General features: G+C 71.8%; 4 protein-coding genes across 4 annotated transcripts; 1 reads left to right on the forward strand and 3 right to left on the reverse strand.

The window, feature by feature from the left end:
* Nucleotides 1–4,304: 4,304 nt before the first annotated feature.
* On the reverse strand, nt 4,305–7,355 carry AURANDRAFT_60694 (hypothetical protein; the record flags this gene model as incomplete). Its single annotated transcript, XM_009034408.1, has 1 exon — nt 4,305–7,355. The coding sequence occupies one exon, from the start codon at nt 7,353–7,355 to the stop codon at nt 4,305–4,307; it is 3,051 nt and encodes a 1,016-aa protein (XP_009032656.1).
* A 215-nt stretch (nt 7,356–7,570) lies between these two features.
* AURANDRAFT_60695 (hypothetical protein) lies at nt 7,571–8,761 on the forward strand (the record flags this gene model as incomplete). Its single annotated transcript, XM_009034106.1, has 1 exon — nt 7,571–8,761. The coding sequence occupies one exon, from the start codon at nt 7,571–7,573 to the stop codon at nt 8,759–8,761; it is 1,191 nt and encodes a 396-aa protein (XP_009032354.1).
* A 1,417-nt stretch (nt 8,762–10,178) lies between these two features.
* AURANDRAFT_60696 (hypothetical protein) lies at nt 10,179–11,867 on the reverse strand (the record flags this gene model as incomplete). The annotated part of the gene is made up of 1 exon (XM_009034407.1): nt 10,179–11,867. The coding sequence occupies one exon, from the start codon at nt 11,865–11,867 to the stop codon at nt 10,179–10,181; it is 1,689 nt and encodes a 562-aa protein (XP_009032655.1).
* A 3,951-nt stretch (nt 11,868–15,818) lies between these two features.
* AURANDRAFT_69604 (hypothetical protein) lies at nt 15,819–16,994 on the reverse strand (the record flags this gene model as incomplete). The annotated part of the gene is made up of 2 exons (XM_009034406.1): nt 15,819–16,650; nt 16,945–16,994. 2 exons carry the CDS (start codon nt 16,973–16,975, stop codon nt 15,899–15,901), a joined length of 783 nt encoding a protein of 260 aa, XP_009032654.1.
* Between the last annotated feature and the right edge of the window lie 2,555 nt (nt 16,995–19,549).

Raw genomic sequence — 19,549 nt, forward strand, 5'->3', positions numbered from 1 at the left:
GGCGGCTCGTCGTAGTCGTCGCGCGGCGGCGTCGGCGGGAGGCCCTGCTCCTGGCGCGCCCAGCGCAGGAGCTGCTCCTGGCGCGTGTACTGCTCCTTGCCGCCCTCGACGAAGGCCTCCGTCTCCGCCCGGAGCTTGCTCGCGGCCCCCGGCAGGTTCTTGACGAAGACGGACCCGCGGACGTCGTCCGTCGCGACGCGCGGCAGCGGCCGACTCGCGCCCTTGAGCCGCGGCTCGCTCCGCGACGCCGCGAGCTGGCGGTCGCGGACCTTGGTCCGGGGCGTCGCCTTGGGCGCGCTCAGGAGCGCCAGCGTCTCCTTGCGCCGCTCGCGGCGCTCCGCGAGCCGCGCGCGCCGGCCCTCGTCGGGCGACAACGCGCGCGAGTCCTCGAGGCAGAGCAGCGCCGCGTCGTGGAGCTGCTTGCGCCGCCGCACGAGGTGGGGCGCGATCCAGCGCGCGCGCCGCTGGGCGAGCTCCGCGTAGGCCTCGTAGCAGTCGCCGCAGACGAGCACGTTGTCCCAGCGCCGGACCTTCGTGTCGTCGACCAGAGCCACGCGCCGCGCGTCGTTGATCTGCAGGATCGCGTGGGCGACGTCGACGTCGAGCTTCGACGCCCGCGCGTCCGGCGGCGTCTCGCCGAAGCTGAAGTCGCGCGCCTTGGCGATGGCGAAGCGCGGCGACGCGACGGCGACCAAATCGGCGCCGCCGCCGTCGCCGGGCGCGGGCAGGCGCTGCGCGGCGCGCCCCGGCGACGGCGCGCCGTCCGGGTCGCCGTCCTCGCCGTGGACGGCCAGCGTCAGGCGCCAGTAGGCCCGCGTGTTGCTGCCGTTGACGTCCAGCGGCACGAACCAGTCGAAGTGGCCCGCGGCGCCGTCGGCCGCGACGGCCAAAACCCGGTGCGACACGAGGAAGTCGTCCTCGATGATCTCCCGCTCGCCGTCCACGGCGTCGGGCACGAGGTGGAGGTCGATGCTGATCGTCTTCGGCGGCGGGCCCCGGCAGACCCAGGTGACGGCCAAGATCTGGCCCGGCGCGACGACGGTGTTCGCCTTGGGGAACGCGAGCCCCACGGACGGCGTCGTCCAGGCGACGTCGACGATGGCCCGGCAGCGCTTCCCCGGCGACCCGTCGCCCCGCGTCGCCCGCTCCGCGAGGCACCAGGCGACCAGGTTCTGCGGCCAGTAGTCGAGCGCGTCGCCCGTCGCGGCCTCGCGCGCCGCGGACTCGATGGCCGACCGCGCGAGCATCATGCGCCCGCTTTCTTTCGCCGGCTTCTTCTCCTCGTCGCCCTCGGCCGCGTCGTCGTCGTCGCGCTCCCTGTCGTCCTCCTCCTTCTCCTTGGCCGCGCGCCAGCCGCACAGACCGCCGGGGCACGCGTGGCAGTGGACCGCGGGCCCGAAGAGCACCTGGGACGGGCTCGCGTCGACGACGCTGCCGCCTCCCGCGTCGCTGTCGCCGGCGACGGAGCCCTTGGAGCGGTGCAGGGGCTGGAGGAACTCGACGTCGACCGCGCGCTCGAATTGCAGCGGCGGCGCGGGCAGCCGCGGCGCGTCGCCCGACGCGACGTACTCGTCCGTGGGCTCGGCGACGGCCGTCGACCGCCGCTCGTCCAGGGCCCAGACCGTCGTCAGGCTCCGCACGCGGACGCCCGCGCCCGCCTCGACCGCTCTCACTAAATGCCGCACCGCGACGTCCAAATGCTTCTTGACGACGCTGGACCGCAGGGGCGCGTAGCGCGTCTCGCCGCCCCGGTCCGCGTGGGCGCCGCGCTCGTGGGCGCGCTTCGACTCGATCAAGGCCTTGGTCTTGGGCGTGTCGTGGCGCCAGCTGTGCTGCACGCGGACGCCCGGCACGGACGCGACGACCGCGACGATGGTCGAGTCGTGCTGCACGGCCTCCCACTCCTCCGGCGCCGCGCTCAACGCCTTGAGCTCGCTGCCCTCGTAGAGCAGCAGCGCGACGCCCGCGGCCGCGCGCGCGTCGGGCGCCTCGTGGCGCCGCGGCGGCGCGGCGCCGACGCGCGCGCACCGCGCGCGGATCGCGTCGAAGGCGACGTTGCCCGGCGCCTTGCGCAGGAGCTTGCCCGTCAGCGCGTCGCTGAAGAGCCACTTCTTCGGCGCGCCGTGCTCGTAGAGCACCGCGTCCGACACGACGAAGCCGTCGAACTCGGGCAGCGTGCCGCCGCGCTCCTGCTTCTCCTGGTGGCCCCGGCGCCGCCGCGCCGTCCACAGGGCGCGCCAGACGGCGCAGGCCGCGTCGCTGCCCCGGTGGCCCGCGGCGACGGCCGCGAGGGACCGCGCGTGCGGGCTCGCGAAGGACCGGGCCTCGTTCGGCTCGTCGCGCGGCTCGCCGACGGCCGGCCGCCCCTGGCTCGGCCCGTCGCGGCCGTCCAGCGCCGCCTCGAGGGCCGCCTCGCGGACGCTCGGGGCCACGGCGCCGAGGCCCCGCTCCTTCTTCGCGCGCCGCTGGAGCCGCCGGTTCCACTGGACGCCGAGGTGGCCCTCCCGCAGGCCGAAGGCCGTGTTCCGCCGCTGGGCCGCGCAGAAGGGGCCGTGCGCCCGGCCGTCGCGCTCCGCGGCCTCGAAGATCTCGCGCTTCGCGCGGCCCGCGCGGCGGATCTGGCGCGACGCGAACGTCTGCGGGATGCCGTTCGCGGCCGTCGCGGGCGGCGTGTAGTTCTTCGGCGTGCCCGGCGGGAACTGGACCGTCTGCTTGCTCTTGTCCTCGAGGAGCGTGTGGATGGGCGTCTCCGTCTCCGCGTTCTGCGCGATGCGCGCCCGCTCCTGCCGCGTCTCGCGGTCGCGCATGCGGCTCTTGAACGTCGACCCCGCGAGGCCGCCGCCCTGCGGAGGCTTCGGCGGTTCCATCGCCGGCGCGGGCGGCGGCGCCTCCTCGGCGAAGCGCGCCTTCTTCACGGAGCTGCGCCGCCGCTCCTTCTTCTCGGCCTTGGCCTTCTCCGCGCCCATGGAACTGGCGCCCATGGACGCGACGTGCTGAAGGCGGCTCGACGGCTGCGCCGTGAGGCCGCCCATGGTGATGACGCCCATGGTGTTTGGAGTCTAGGCCTGGCCCGCGCCCACCATGCGCAGCCCCCGGTCGGCGCTGCCGGCCAGCACGAAGCTGTTGTCGGCTGCTCGATGGGTTCATCTCGAGGTCAACATCAGCCTCGACCGGCATGGACCTCTGATCCGCGCGCCTATCCTCGCCGTGGCTCGTCTGCGCGTCGCGCGCGTCCCTTCATCTAGTGCGTCGAGCCTTCGCGCTCCGATGCCCTCCTCGCTTCTCACGCTCGAGCTGGCTGTGCCCTTCCTCGTGCCGACGGGCGTGGCTCCAGTGGCCAGCGTGTGCCGCGCGCTCAGAGAGGCGGCGCTGAACAACGCGACCTGGACGGAGGTCTTCGCGCGGCGCTACCCGTGCCTCGCCAAGCTACCGGGCTTCGACAAGCCGGCGGACGCGCGCGGGCTCGTGAAGTCGCTGCTCGCGGCGGCGATGCCGCAACGGCCACGAATAACCCCTGCCCCACGCGATGCGCAAGGGCGGGCGGTGCCACTTCGCGGCGACGTGATGCTTGCCGTTCAGCTTTTGCGTCGTGCAAAATCGCGAGTGGCGCATGCGCCTCAATTCACACTTACTGCTCCAGTCCCAGAAAGCCTCTCCGAGGATGGTAGTATAGACTGGAGGTTCGAGATACCCTTTGAACCAACAGCTGTCGAAGAAAAAAATTCACTGCTCGATGACGCATTGGGCCTGCCTCATTCAATCACAGCGCGCATCAACGATGACGCCACGCGACCACCCATCACCGGGATCAAGGAGAAAATACTGAACAATTTCAACCGAAAGCTTAAGTTAGAGATGTTCGTCGTGTACGGTGATTTCATCCATCGGCTAGACGGTGATCATGCAGGCTGCAAAGATACAGACCACATGGACAATATCTTCCGCCAATTCTTCAGAATCCCCAATCTTAATCCGGTACCGGGAAGGGAGGGTGCCCCGGAGTTTCCTGTTGAAGTCGAGGTCAACGTCACAAGTGGCGGGCGCAATTCCCTCATTCGTTCAAGGCTTTGGCTGGGTCAATACGAAAACCATGATTGGGATGCGTCGTACGACAAAGACCAATCCTATGACCTCTTTTCTTGCAATTCCCTGATTGAGATCCATGCCTATTGGTCCAGACTAGAGCTTGGTATTACCAACATTGACGAAAGGCGTTTCGAAGAGGACGGCGGCGAGGATAGCTGGCACTGGTTCTGCCAGCTGCTCGCGGCGTCGCCGCCCGTCCGCTTCCCGCGCGCCACCAGCTAATAATTCCGCGCGGTCATGCGCGCCACGTTGCCGAAGCGGCCGCGCGCGTGGGCCTGGGCCTCGGCCCTCCGCCCCGCCGGCGCGGCCACCGACGGCCCGCCGCGGCGCCGCTTCGCGGACGGGCGGTTCGGGAGCGTGTAGGTGATGTTGAGGACGGGCTCGGCGAGGTCGTGGGTCGTGTGGCGGCGCGACGACAGGGGCACGGGCTTGCGCGCGGGCGCGCCCGTCGTCGCCGAGAGCAGCGGCGAGGGGTCGTCGTCGACGGCCTTGGCGACCTGCGTCCACCGCGCGGGCCGCGGCGGCGTCGCCGCCGTCGACAGCGACGACACGGAGCCGTCGTCGCCGCGGAGGCCCGCGAGGAGCGCGTCGAGCGTGTCGTCGGGCGCGGGCTCCTCCCGCTCCCGCCGCGACGTCGCGCCGAGGCCGAAGGCGTCCGCGCCGCGCGACACCGCGGGCTCCGCGAGCAGGCGGTCGAGCTCGGAGCGCGGCGCCGGGTCGCCGACGTCCGCGGCGAAGGACACGGGGTTCCGCTGGCGCCGCGGCTTGCGGCGCCGCGGCGGGCCCGGCGTGAGCGTCGGCCGCGGCGGCTCCGCGGCGGGCCGCGTCGCGCTCTCGCGGGGCCCGAACTTCTCCGCCGGGTCGCGGCGCCGGCTCGCGCGCGGGCTCGGCTCGAAGGCGCCGTCGTCGTCGGCGTAGAGGCCCGCCGCGGCCATGATGGCGCGGTTCGCGCGGAGCCGCGCGTCGCGCGCGGCCGCGGCCTCGCGGTCCCGCGCCTCCGCCGCCTCGAGGAGCGCGGCGAAGTCGCCGTCGTGCTCGTAGGCGACGGCGAGGCCGACCTCGCGCACGTCGCGGTGGAAGATCATGCCCTCGGACGCGCGCGGCTGCGGGGCGCGCTCGGGCCGCGGCGACCGCGCGACGGTGACGGCGACGACGGCCTTGGGCGGCGCGGCGACCTTGGCCGCGTCGGCGTAGGCGAGCATGGCCTCCTCCGCCGCGGGCTCGCCGGGCGTCCGCCGGGGCTCGAGCCGCGGGATGCGCTCGCGCGGCGACGCCTCCGCGGCCTCGCGGTAGCGGCGCTGGTCCTCCTCGCCGTCGTCGGCCTGGGACCGCGTCGGCTTGAGGGCGTCCATCATGAGCTTCTCGAGGGCGTGGGGGTCCGGCGCGCGCGGCGGCGGCGGCTTCGCGTGCGACGCGACCTTCGGCGGCGACAGCGGCGGCGTCGTGTCGGGCGTCCAGGGCTTCTCCGGCGACGGCTCGGGCGTCGCCGTCCGCGGCGGCGTCTCCGGCGACGGCGCCGCGGCGGCGACCGGGGGTGCCGCCTTCTTCGGCGGCGTCCCGAGGCGCGCGACGGCCGGGGGCGGCGTCGCGGGCTTCTCCGGCGACGCGTCGCCCCGCAGATTCCAGCGCCACACGCGCTTCCCCGTGCGGTCGACGATGGACACCGTGTCCAGCAGCTTGGCGAGCGTCGCGGCGACGCCCGCGGCGCGCGCCGCGGGCCCGACCGGCAGGCGCGCGGCCGCGGCCTTCTTCGCCGCCGCGCGCGCGGCCGCGACGGTCGCCTCGTCGGCCCAGGCGTCGGCGAGCTGGAGCATGGAGAGGTGGAAGCCGCGCAGGTCGACGATGTCCTTGCCGTGGCGGTCCTCGTTCCAGTCGTTCGCCGCGTTCTCGTCCGCGGCGGCGGCGTCGAAGGGCTCGCCGGGGCTCTCGGCCTCGTGGATGGCGCGCTGCATCTGCACGCTGAGCGCCGTGTACTCGTCGTTGCTGAGCGCGCCCGACCCGTCCTCGTCCGTGAGCTTCCAGAACGTGGCGATGACGTCGCGGACGGCGCCGTCGAAGAGCGTCGCCTCGACGGCGAGCATGTCGCCGTCGCTCATGTCGTCGAAGGGCACGTGGGAGATGACGCTGTCGGCGTAGGCGTCGAGGGCGTCGCTGCGCCGCGCCTTGGCCGTCATGGACTTGCGCGCGCGCTTCCGCGTCGACCGGCGGGAGCCCCGCGTCGGCGACGCCGGCGGCGGGTTCGCGCCGGGCCCGTGGCCCTGCTGGGCCGAGCCCTCGTGGAACCAGTAGACGAACTGCTCGATGGTCATCTCGCCCTCGTCGCTGTCGCCGTGGTCGTCGATGAGCTTGTCCGTGTCCGACACGCGCGTGTCGCAGCCGAGGCGCTGGGCCATGGCGAAGAGCTCCGTCGCGTCGAGGGAGAGGGAGTGGTCCTCGTCGACGAGGGCGAACATGTCGCCGATGCCGATGTCGCGGCGCCGCATCTCCTCGTGGAGCCCCGTGCGCAACAACTCGAGGCGCCAGTTCGGGCAGAAGTGGTGCCGGAGCTCCTCGAGGACGGCCGGCAGGGCCGCGGGGCTGCGCGCGCCCCAGGGCGCGGCAAGGGCGACCCTGGCGCGGTGGTAGCTCGACTTGGGCCGCGGCCGCGAGAAGTCCTCGGCCGGCTCGGCGTCGTCGTTTTTCGCGCTCTTGTCGGGAAACGCGGCGTAGAACTGCTCGTCGAGCGACAGCTCCCGCGGCGGCGATGCGGCCTCGGAGCTGAGCAGGCTCTCGTCGTCGTCGTCCTTGAGCGCGGGCCGCTCGAGCGCCTCGCGGCGCGCCGGAGCGCCCGCGTCGCCCGGCTCGGACGCGTAGCCCGACTCGCGCCGGTCGCGGACGCTCCAGCGGCGCTTCGCCTCCTTGGGCTCCTTCTTCTTCTTCAGCTTCTTCTTCTTCGGCCGGGGCGTCAGCTTCTTCGTCGACCCCCCGGGCCGCCGCGACGACCGCGGCGTGTCGGGCTCGAGCTTCGGAGGCGGCGACGGCTCGGGCGCGGGCTCCGGCGCGGGCGCGGGCGCGGGCTCGGGCTCCGGCGTTTTCGGCGTCTTGGGAGGCAACGGCTCCGGCGTGCGGCCGAGGGCGCGCGCGAGGCTCACCTCCACGGCCCGCGGCGACCAGGTCGGCTGGAAGCCGTCGTCGGGCGCATCGTCGGGCGGCGGATCGGCGGCCTCGCCGCCGTCGCCGTCCGGCTTCGTCCACTTGGCCAGCCAGGCCGAGAAGTCCTCCCCAGACATTGCTAGCTCCCAGGATCTCGAGCTCCCATTATGGCGCCGGGTCCTTTGTTCTAGCCCGTCCCCATGCCGGGCGGTTAATTAATGCACATGCATGAATCAACATCACTTTCTTGAACTCAGCGCGATCGCGTTTGAAGAGCTTGCAGAGGCGTATGTGAGAGCTCGTTTTGCAGCCCTATTCATCTGAAAGTCCAGCACCTGTCGACCACCGCATTATGCGCCTGTCGCTCCTGGCACTCTTCTGCACAACGACCACCGCGCTGCGCGCGCCGTCGCACGGCACGCGACCTTTGACGGCGATGCGCGCCGTGACGACGGAGGAGTTAGTCGAGTCCTTCGGCGCCATGAAGGCGGCGGCGGGCGAGCTCGCGCCCTTCAGCCAGGCCGAGGTGGCCTCCGTCGTCGCGTCGCTCGCGAACGTGGGCCTCGACGCGAGCCGCGCGGACGCCGTCGGCGCCGTGCTCCGCGACCGGGCCGGGAACTCGCACAAGGACTGGGCCGCGACGGAGGCCGGCGGCGCGGCGCTCGCGGCGGCCCTGCCGGCGGCGGACTCCGACGAGTTCGCTAGAATCTTCGAGAAGGTGCTCGGCGGCGGCGGCTGGGCCGGCGCCGTCGCCGCCGCGGAGTCGCGGCCCGAGAGCGCCAAGCCGTGGGTCGTGCTCGTCACGGGCGTCAACGGCATCCGGAAGACGACGTCCATCTACGAGCCCTGGTTCGGCGACGCGCTCCGCGAAGCCATCGTCGGCCCCGGCGGCGCCCGCGCGGACGTCGCCCGGGACGACCTGCCCGTCGGGTCGACCTCGTTCTTCCGCCAGCTCGACTTCGTCATCGCGACGGCGGCGAACGAGGACTTCCGGCGTCTTTATGGTATCGAGGACGTCGCGGCCTACGCCGCGGCCAAGGACGCCATCTTCTCGCGCTACCGCACGGTCGCCGAGATGGTCGGCGCGCTGCTCGTCGCCGAGGCGAAGACGCGCGACCTCAACGTCATGCTCGAGACGTCCGGCCGCGACGTCGCCATGTTCGAGTACGTCGACCACTTCTTCCCGGATGCGCACTACCGCAAGCTCGCCCTCAACTTCGAGATCGAGGACCTGGCCTTCGCGGAGCGGAGCGTCGATTCTCGGATGCTCGGCGAGATGGCGCGGGGCAAGGCGGCGGCGGCCGCGGGCGACGCGCGCGCGGTCGTCGACGCGAACGCGGGCGGGCCCTACGGGTCCGCGGTCCTCGCGGGCGTCCAGCGCGACTCGCGCGCCTGCTGGGCCAAGGTCGCCGCCGGCGACGCGGGCGTCGGCGCGACGTGGCACATGGCGTCCCTCGCGATATCGCCGTCGGACGACGCGCCCTGGACGCTGCGCGCGGCCACGGCCGGGGCGACATCCTTCGCGTATTCCCCGCGGTCGTAATAATTCGCACCAGGCCTCAAAGGCGTTTTGGCAACGGTTTTGCGAGTGTGCGCGGCCGCGCGGCGCCTTTGGCGAGTGAGGCAAAGCATGGACAAACTACCGGCCGATGTGTGGAAGTCTTCTCTCCTCCCCTTTCTCCATCTTTGGGAATCGCACCCCGCGTTGGCGATCAATAAAACATGCGTGGCGCACCGGTCGTTAGCACCACGGACGAATCTGAACGAGGCGGCAGCGAAGTCTATCTCCGACGAGACGCCCTTAGCAGACATTTTCAAAATCTACAAAACCATCTGCGTTGCGACCGCCCCTGATAATATCGAGGCGCTGGTTGTCCTCGGGACGATGTTCGCCGACGCCAACTCGATGGGGCGCCGGTTTCCAGCGCTCGCGGCCCGCGCGCTCCATTTGGCCCTCGCATACGGGACATCCGACGACACGGACGCGCTCTCTTGCTATGCTTTCTCGGACGTGACGGCAGCGTGCGACCACGCGCGCTATCGGCTCGCGCTCCTCTACCGCGACGGTCTCGGCGTCCACCGGTCGCGAGCGATCGCCCGTTCTCACCTCCAGACCGTCGTCACCCGCTCGCGCCCTGCTCGATCAAACACTGATGGCACTGCCAAACGATTTGACTTTGAGCGGACGGCATGGTCAGCCGCGCGCGCACTTGGAGAGCTGGTGCTGTATCCCGGCGATCTAACCACGGACCGTGCATCAGCGGTGGAGCGCGCGCGAAACACCGCCGAATCCATCGTCAACCTCAAGCTTTGTAACGTTCGATCTATTGATACTATGGAAACGTACAAGGGCGATTGCCACTATGCACTTGGGGTATGCTTTAGCGCCCTCGCAGAGTACTCCGAAGACGCAACTATGGGGCTGGTAGCAGCGCAGAGATTCTATGAGTGTTGCCGGGCGGCTCGAGCAGCACACGATGAGGCTTGTGACATAACGGTCGAGCGTGGATGGGAAATCACGTTTACAGACTGCGACGCCGCGTGGGAGCTGGGTTGTCTCTACGAGGCAGGCATCGGTGTGCCAAAGAGTCTCGATGGAGCATTCCTGCTTTACGCCGTGGCCCACGCCAACCGCGATCGCTCGAAGAACTTCGTCGGCGCGCGCCTCGCGGAGCATGAAGCCTGGAGCCGCGAGAAGGCCCGACGCAGTCTCGCGGAAATACGACTCCAGGCGATTCTCAAGAGTGAGTTCAACGCGTACGGTGTGCCTTGGGAGGTCACGAATATTGATGCTGATGCCGAATTCTCCGTCGGCAACGCCGCCTCGGTCGTCTTCGGGATGTTGCTCGCCCACCCGTGGCGCCCGTGGAACAGAGTCTTCCCAATTGCCCTAGATCTATAGAGCCAACATACAGTACGAGTCTAGTGACACGTAGGGTCTAAACTCGGACGTCGTCACTTTAGCGCGCGTGCTTCCGCGAGAAGAAGCCGTGGAGCCCCGTGACGCGCGCGCACGTCTTCCGCAGGGGCCGGAGCGCGGAGGCCGCGGGCGGCGCGGCGACGACGTCGAGGTCGACGACGGAGTAGACGTGGGGCGCTTTCTTCTTGCCCGGCCCCTGCTTCAACGCGCGGAGCAGCGCCTTCCACTCGACGTGCTTGTCGCGCTTGAGGAAGTCGAGCGCCATCGCGCGGAGGTCGCGGAGCACGTCGACGTCGCCCTCGTCGAGCCGGAGGTGCCGCGCGTCGATGACGGCGTCGAGGCGGTGGTAGCGCTCGTGGAGCTCGTCGCCGCGCCACGTCTCCCGCAGCGTGCGCTTCACGAGGTCGTGCGTCGTGTCCGTGTCCGTCAGCAGATTCGCCAGACCCTCGACGAAGTCGCGCGCCGCGGACACGCTCCGGGGGATGGCGCCGAGGAAGGACCGGGCGTCGGCGGCGGAGCTCCGCGCCTTGGCCGGCGCCGCGCCCGTGCCCAGGGACACGACGAGGTCCAAAGTCTGCTCCGGCGCGCCGGTCCTCGCGTCGCCGCGCCGCAGCGCCGACGCCTCGGCCAAAGCGAAGTGCGTCGGGTTGTTGGCCACGAGCGCGCCGTCCAGCAGGCGCCGCGGCGACCCGTCGACGTCGAAGCGGCGCACGGGGAAGAAGGGCGGCGCGGCCGTCGACGCCATCAGCGCGTCGACGACGCGGCAGTGGTGCGACCTAGCGTCGACGAGGTAGTCGTCGTCGTCGGCCTCCGGCGGCGGGAAGGAGCGAAACAGGAAGGGCCGCAGCCGCGCCGTCGACGCGTCCGTCGCGACGACGACGAGGCGCCGGCCCCCGTCGCCGCGGAGCGTCGAGTCGGCGCCGAAGACCGCCTCGAGGATCGCCTGGAGCCGGCCCGCCCGAAACTTCGGGCTCAGGCCCTTGGACCCGAAGATGAGGCGCACGAGGTCGTCGTAGAGCCGCTGGACGACGGCGACGGGGAGCTCCGCGAGGGCGAGGCCCGCGGCGACGATCGCGCCCGTCGACGTGCCCGCGAAGACGTCGAATTTGTCGCGGACGCGCGCGCGCGTCTCGCGCTCGACGTCCGCGAGCACGGCGAGCGGCACGACGCCCCGCGCGCCGCCGCCGTCGAGGCTGAGGACGCGGCTCGCGCCGCGCTGCCTCGCCGGCGCGGCCGCGCCGCGGCGGCCGCCGACGGGGTCCGCCGCGCGTTCGAGCGCGGCGTCGCTCTCGACGGCGACCTCGTAGGCCGAGGAGCCCTCGAGCCGGTTCGACGCGACGTAGACGTGCAGCGCGGCGCCGGCGCCGAGGCCGCCGGCGTCGAGCACGAGCGCGCCGTCGTCGAAGTCGTCGAGGCGGAGCTTGCGGCGGCTCGCGACGAGCGGCCGGCCCGCGCCGTCCACCGCGAGGTCCCGCGACGCGTCGAGCGCGAAGGCGAGCACGTAGACGTGGTCCCGCGCGGAGTAGAGCCGGTACCGCGGGCCGCTCGAGTTCGTCGCGACGCGCCGCACGACGACGCGCGCGCGCCAGTCGCTCGCGCCGGCGTCGCTGGGCTGCAGGCACCAGCCGACGCCGTGGCCGGCCTCGACGACGCCGCTCGTGGTCCAGGTGCTGTTGGCGGCGGTGCAGGCGCGGAAGATGACCGTGGCGAGCAGCGCGCGGAGGCGCATTGGTGCGGATTCGGCTTGAGCCATTGCGCGGGCGAAGCGACGTTTCCCCAATGGTGCTGCCCGGTTGCAGCCTCTCCGCCTGGTGGCTATTAGACGACTTTCGCGTCCGCCGGGCGCGATGCCGCCGAACATGGGCGCGCCGAGTTCGCTGAACCCGAACCTGCGGCTCCCCGGGCCGTCGAAGTCGATTCATGTGATCGACCGGCACAAGAAGGATCCCAAGGAGGTCGGGTATGGGGTCAACAAGGATCGCCACCTCTTTCCCGACTGGAAGGAGCAGCGCCTCGGCATGGAGTGGGGCCACCAGCCGCCGCCCCAGGAGCGCTACGACGAGTCGCTGACGAAGGAGCTCATGAGCGACAGCGAGCGCGCGTCCGCGGAGCGGCGGTCGAAGTCCTACTGGGAGGAGGGCCGCCACCTCGCCAAGGAGATCGGCAGCCAGCTGCCCGTGCCGGAGATCCCCGACGAGTGGCACAAGGACTACGAGTGGCGCATGTGGCTCAAGGACGTCCAGAAGCTCCGCGACTCGCTGCGCTGCGCCTGCTGCTACAGCATGACGCCCAAGGACGGCAACCGCGTGATGATGACGTGCAGCCGCTGCAAGAAGGTCCGCTACTGCTCCCTGGCCTGCCAGAAGAAGGACTTCCGCGAGCGCCACAAGAACGTCTGCATGCCCGCCGAGCCGCCCAAGCCCAAGGCGCCGCCGGAGCCCTGCGCGTTCTGCCGCCACTACCCCTGCACCTGCAGCGAGGCGCGCAAGGAGCAGCGCGCGCTCCACCCGCCGCGCGACCGGGACTGCGAGTAGCGGGGCCGGGGGTAACGCGCGGCTCGAGGTGTCGCCGTGAACTACTTCATCTTTGGCTTCCAAGTATCAACGCGCGAGTGCCATCCTCGCATTGTGCATGCGGAAGCTCCGGCGCGACCTCGAGCNCGCGCTGCCCCCGGCCGCGCGCGAGGCCGTCGACGGCGCCCTCGCGAAGCACGCGTCGGCCATGGCGGCCGTCGACGCCGCGGCGGCGCGCGGCGACGAGGCCGGCGCGAGGGTGCTCTTGGGCACCCTCAAGAAGAGCGAGGGCCGCGCGAAGAGCCTCTTCGACGCCGCGCTCGGCGACGACGCGGCCGCGCTCGCGGCCGCGGTCGCGGGCGCGGACGCGCGCTCCGCGCTCCGCGCGACGCCCGCGGCGTTAGAGGCGGCCACGGGCATCGCCGCGGCGGAGCCCGTCTGGGGCGCGCCGTTTCGCGAGATGGCCGCGCTCTTCGACGGCGAGCCCCCGCTCGAGGCCCTGGGCGTGAGCGCCAAGTTCCGCGCGGACGGGTCGTCGTCCGTGGCGCGCTACCACGTCTTTTTCCAGAGTCCTGGGGCCCGGAGCACTTTCGAGAGCTCCTGACGCATTTCGTAGGTCTTCCTCCAGCTGCCCTGCCCGAAGTGGGCCCTGCCGCGGGCCGAGGCTCTGGGCGCCGCGCGGCGCACCGCGGCCGCGCTGGACGCGCCGCCGCTCGTCGGCGCGTGGCTCGACGCGGTCGGCGCCGCGGCCGGCGAGCTGCCCGTCTTCGGGTTCGGCGTCGACAGGGACGCGGGCGCCGCCAAGGTCTACGTCATGAGCCAGCCGGCGATGGGGCGGCCCATGCCCGACCTGCCGCTCGAGACGGGCGCCGCGCCGCGCGCGGCGGACGCCGCGCTGCCGCGCGCGAGGCCCACGGCCGGCGGGTCCGAGGCGCCGCGCATGCTCAGCCTCGAGTGGGTCCTCGGGTCCTCCGACGTCGCCCTGCGCCAGTACTTCGTCGAGGACCTCGGCGACGACGGCGTCCGCGCGAGCCGCGACCGCTTCGACTCGCTCGGCGACGCGGCGCTCGCGGACGCCTTGGACGACCTCGCGCGCGTCTACCGCGGCGCGACCGAGGACATCGCCGTGACGCCGTTCTACGACCCGGCGCGCGTCGGGCCCGCGGCGCCGCGCGCGGCCGCCGCGCGCGCCAAGGTCGGCCTCCGCCTCGATTCGGCGCCGCGCGACGGCGCGGCGGAGGTCGCGGCCGCGCTCGCGGCCGCGCGCGTCGACGGCGCCGCGGCGGCGGCCTGGGCCGCGGCGTCGGCGGGCGTGGCCCACGCCGTGAGCAACCGGCTACACCTGGGAGCCGTCCGCCGTCCCGACGTCTATTCCTACGTCTGTGCCTACGACTTCCACCAAGCCTACGGCGTTTGGTGAGCCGTCGGTCGTTCCTACCTCCTCGCCCTCCTCGGTGTACGCCTGGATGGACGACTGGATGGTCTCCGCATGCTTTGAAGAGTTGAAAACGTACGTCGAAAGCAGCGTCCGCGACCTGGACTCCGAGAACCGCATCTTCGACGGTCCCGAATTCGAGTACTCAAATGATGATTATATTACGTACGAGAACGGCACCGCGGTGTACGCCGCGGAGGTCAAAGTCAAGGCGATGCTCGGCTACGCGTGCCTGCCGGGCCTCGACACGAAGGACGACGGCGCCATGTTCGTCGACGAGGCCTGCGTGAACGCGACGTTCCTCGACGAGATCGCCGAGCGCATCCGGGCGGGCGTCGAGGCCTTCGCCAACGCCACGGTGACCTGCGCGCTCCACGAGTACTCGTGGTCCGACGCCGCGGACGACGCCTACGCGGAGAACGCCGGCGAGTCCTGGGGCTCGATCAAGGACGCGGACCTGCCGCCGGGCAAGGTCTGGCGCGAGCCCTACGGCGACGGGACGATGAACCTCGACATCGGCCTCTGGGCGCCGGAGGGCTGCCGCTACCCGTACTACGCCTACGACGACCTCAAGGACGGCTCGCTCTGCGACGAGTGCTCGTCGCTCGCCGACGCCGTCGCGGGAACGGCGATCTGGGGCGGCGTCTGCTTCAACGGCGACGAGTCGGACCTCGTCGACCAGACGTGCAGCTGCGCGTGCAGGGACCTCATCGAATCCATCCAGGACACGTGCGACGACGGCACGTGCACGACGACGGAGAACGTCTATAACGAGGCGCCCGACTGCCGCGAGTGCCAGGCCTACGACGCCGAGAGCTACCTCGGCGACCTCGAGGACGGCACGATCTGGAGCAAGGGCGACACGTGCGTCGAGGAGACCGACGACTACTACTACGACGGCCAGAGGAAGAAGGCCCTCGCGGACGAGTGCTTCGAGGCCCTGGCCTCGCCCCTCGACGGCGACGACGACGCGTGCGAGGACGACGCGTCGTGGTTCGTGCGGGGCAAGCCCGACAAGGGCTGCGCCTGGATCGCCAAGAAGCCCGACGCGCGCTGCGCCAAGAAGAGCGACGAGCGGGTCGTCGCGACGAGCGCGTGCCCGAGCGCGTGCGACGCGTGCGACGCCTGCGCCGACGACGTCGACTGGTACGTCGGCGACGAGCCCCGCAAGTCCTGCGCCTGGATCGCCAAGAGGCCCGACGAGCGCTGCAGGCGCAAGGACGCCGACGGCGAGCGCGCGTCGTCCGCGTGCCCCTGCGCCTGCGCCTCGGGGGACGACGACGACGCCTCGGGGGACAGCGAGTCCTGGTCCCTCAAGGGCAACCCCACCAAGGGCTGCAAGTGGGTTGACCGCAAGCCCGACGACCGCTGCGGCAAGAAGAGCCACGACCTCGTACGCGCCTACGACGCGTGCCCGAGCGCCTGCGCCGCCTACGTCTCCGCGTCGTCCGCCGTCCACGACGCGGCGCACCTCACGCCCTGGGCCGCTGAGGCCGTGGACGTGCTCAAGGGCGCCGGCCTCGTCTAGTGGGACGCGCCGCCCCCCCCTCCCCCGCCTTCGCGCCGCGCGCGGCGTCTACATGTTTGCTGGCTCCTAGTGTGGGACTTGCTTGCCGGGACGAGGTCGGGGCCGCGCCGTCGAGCGTCGAACCCCGCGCGGCCTCCGAGTCCGACGCCGCCGGAATGCGAGTCGGCCCGACCGTGGCGCGCCCCCGACGCACGCCGAGTTTTTTTCGAGAGGTTTAGAGTGGTTCGCCGCGCCCCGCGGCGCGGGCGCCGCGGCGAGTCCCGCGCAACCGCCGCCGCGGGCGCCTAGTTGGAGGACTTGAGCTTCTTCGTGCGCTCCTCGATGATGGTGAGCTTGATGCCCTTGCCCTTGGGGAGCGTGACGTCGAGGTCGTCGTCCTTGCCGATGACGAAGACGTTGCCGAGGCGCGTCGCGAACGTGTGGTTCGACGCGTCCTTGACGGTGACGATGTCGAAGGAGCCCGGGTGCTTCTCGACGGTCATGATGGTGCCGACGCGGCCCGTGTTGCGGCCCTTGGTGATCGTGCAGGTCTTGCCGACCTCGAACTTCTGGAAGCTCACGATCTTGCCCGTCGCGATGTCGAGCTTGACGGTGTCGTGGACCGCGACGGACGGGTCCGGGTAGCGCACCGTGCGGCCGTCGTGGGTCGTGAGCACGGGGATCTTCTTCGCCGTCACGTAGACGGCGTTGACGCGGCAGAGCTTGTAGCCCTTCTCCTCGTCGGAGATGCGGTGGAGCGTGAACCGGCCCTTGGTGTCGTACATGAGGCGGAACTGGTCGCCGGACGCGTCCATGGAGATGACGTCCATGAAGCCCGCGGGGTAGGTCGGGTCCGTGCGCACCTTGCCGTCGACCTTGACGTGCTTCGACATGCAGATCTGCTTCGCCTCCTGGCCGCTGATCGCGTACTTGAGCCGGTTCCGCAGGATCAGCACGAGCGGCAGGCACTCGCGCAGCTTGTGCGGGCCCGTCGACGGCCGCGGCGCGAAGGCGCCGTCCATCTTGCCCAGCATCCAGTGCCGGGGCGCATTGATGCCTAAGAGTCGGCGGGTGAGCGTCCCGACGTCCCGCGCGCGCGCGCGCGTCTCTCTTGTCCCCGGGGGGCGGCGGTCCGGGAGCCGGCGCGGCGCTCGGCGGGGCGGCGGGCGGCCGCGGTAAAGCCGCGGCGCGCCGGGGCGGCGGACGTCCCGCCGCCCGCGGCGCGTCGGGCGCCGCGCCGCGGCAGCCGCACCGTCGCCGCCGTCGCCGAAATCGCCGCGCGTCTCGTCGTCCCCCGGTTCTCTCGACAGTGTGCGTCGCTCCCGCGTGTGTCTGGACGCCGGCTACGGACGCTTCAGGTGCTTCTTCGGGCCGCGCGCCATGGTCGCAGGTCGTCGATCACACAAGCGACTGGCGACGAGCGAGCGAGCGAGGCTCTGAAACATCAGCCCAGACCGCCACCGGGGGTATTTTTGTCGCCGCGAGCAGACGGGCCCCTGCACGACGGTCCGGCCCCGGGACGGGGGCCGGGGACGGCGGGCACGGGGGTTCCGGCACGGTAAATGCGCTCCGGGCACGCGGCCCGGCACGGGCCCGGCACGCGGCACGGCACTCGGCACGGGCCCCCGGGCACGGGCCGGGCACGGGCCACGCGGCCCGGCACGGGCCCGGCACTCGGCACGGGCCCCGGGCACGGGCCGGGCACGGGCCGGGGAGGCCCGGCACGGGCCCGGCACGGGGCCCCGGGCACGGCCCGGGCACGGGCCGGGGACGTGGCCGGGGACCGCGGCACGCACCGTTGTGCAGGGCCCCCTGAGCAGGACCGGGTACGTACATCTTACGTCGACTCCAGACGCCACGCCACGGTCACGCCCGAAGCCCCGGGGCGCATCGTACGCCGGCCACGGCGGCGCGCTCCACCGTGGACTTGAGCCGCGCGGCAGTCGGCGCGGCGCGGCCGGGCCACCGTGCACTGGCATTGCCAGTGGCTCGGCGAAGCCCGGCGCCTGTCCGAAGCTCGCGCCAGAGACGGTGGCGGCCGCCAATGGCGGCGGCCGTCGAGGCGGAGAGCGAATGTGCCGCGCAGTAGGACGCGCGGAGACGTCCACAGCGAGACCCCCGGCGACGTCGTGCTGCCGCAGAGCGCTCTGGAGCGCTCCGCAGCCGATTCGAGGCGAAGGCCGCGTCGCCGGCCGAAGTCCCTGCGCATCGACCGTCTTCGCCACTGCGAGCCGCTGCAACCTAACCGCATGTCCGAGCTCTTCGCGCGCGGCGGCGAGTGGAAGCAGACGTTTCCCGACTGGACCGAGGAGGAGCTCCGCGGCATGCAGGAGAACGGCGGCGAGCTCCCCGCGCACCTGCGGCGGGAGAAGGACGGCGGCCCGCCGGACCCGACGCCCCCGACGCCGCCGCCGCAGACCGTGACGTCCGACATGGAGGACCTCACGCCGGAGCAGCGCCTCGCCTACCTCCGCGAGCGCGGCGTCGTCATCGAGACGCACGAGGACCGCGCGAACAAGGCGAAGCAGGCCGTCGCGGCGGTGCCGCTGCGCAAGGGCCACGAGTTCTGCTACCTGAAGATCCCCCACGACGGCCGCGAGCCCGTGGCGCGGCTCCACAGCAACGTCGCCGACGGCGACGCGCTGTTGCACGTCCTCAAGCCCGTCTTCGCCGACACCGCGGTGCTCGACAAGAAGACCGTGGAGCGCGAGACCGCGGAGCGGCTGAGCCAGATGATGGCGCAGCAGCCGCTGCAGGCGCCCTCGCTCGAGACCATGCAGAAGCTGGGCAACGAGGGCGGCGCCGAGGCCTACCCGCTCGCGCGCGGCGACGCCGAGAACGGCTACCGCGCCGTGTCCCTCTACATCGACGAGATCGGCACGCTGCGCGCGCGGCCGCGCAACGCGCGCGCGGAGAAGCTCTGCGCCGCCGCGGGGCTCACGGGCCTCTCCATCCACGGCGACGCCTACGTCGGCCGCCTCCAAATCGGGCCCCAGGGCCAGCGCAACGTCGACTTCTACGACTCGGAGCTCGAGGAGGACGCGGAGTGGCTCCAGATGGCGCGGCGCACGCACATGGCCGAGGCCGCGGCCATCCACGACAAGGGGCCCGCCAAGGGCTCCGGGGCCAACTACGAGTGGTCCCAGACCGACGACGAGGTCGAGGTCGTCGTGTCCGTGGAGGTGGACAAGGACGAGAAACGCGCGCTCAAGACGCGCGTCAAGGTCGACTACGGCGCCGGCGAGACGCTCAAGGTCCTCGTCGACGGCGCGCCCATCGTCCTCGTCCACCCGCTCTTCGCGCCCGTCGACACGACGGGCTGCTCCTGGACCGTCGACGGCAAGGACAAGCTCGTCGTGACCATGGAGAAGCGCGACGAGCGCATGTGGCACACGCTCCACCTCCACCAGGGCTAAGTTGCTTACTTGAGCTTCACGCCCGCGGCCATGCCCCCGGACGGATTCGCGATGGCCGCGCCGCCCTCGCCCTTCTTCCCGCTCTTGCCCTTGCCGCCTGCGGGAGCGCGCGATGGTTTCGGTGCCGTTTCCACAGCGCGCGCGATGGTGAGCGCGACATCTGCTCCCTCTCGACGGACGCCGCGCGCGCGAACGACTATTGGTGACGCGAACCTCTCGAGCGACGCTCCCTCCTCTCGACGGACGCGCCGCGCGCGAACGACTACTGATGACGCGGGCGCCGCGCCGCGTCGCTCGTTTCGGGTTTTCTTCGAGTCGTCGTCGTCGCCGTCGTTGTCCCAGGGCCGCGCGAGCGCCGGACCCTCGTCCTTTTTCGGTTTCTTCTTCTCCGTTTTGGCGCTGGGCGCCGCGCCGAAGCCGCCCTTGGCCTTGGCGTCGAGCGGCCGCGCGAGCTTGTGCGCCGCGCTCGGCGCGACGAAGGCCTGCGCGACGTTTGCGCAGGCGAGGAGCGCGACGACTGCCGTGCGCGAGGAGACCATC

Source organism: Aureococcus anophagefferens (genome assembly GCF_000186865.1).
Source record: "Aureococcus anophagefferens unplaced genomic scaffold AURANscaffold_1, whole genome shotgun sequence".
NCBI classification, from domain to species: Eukaryota; class Pelagophyceae; order Pelagomonadales; family Pelagomonadaceae; genus Aureococcus; species Aureococcus anophagefferens.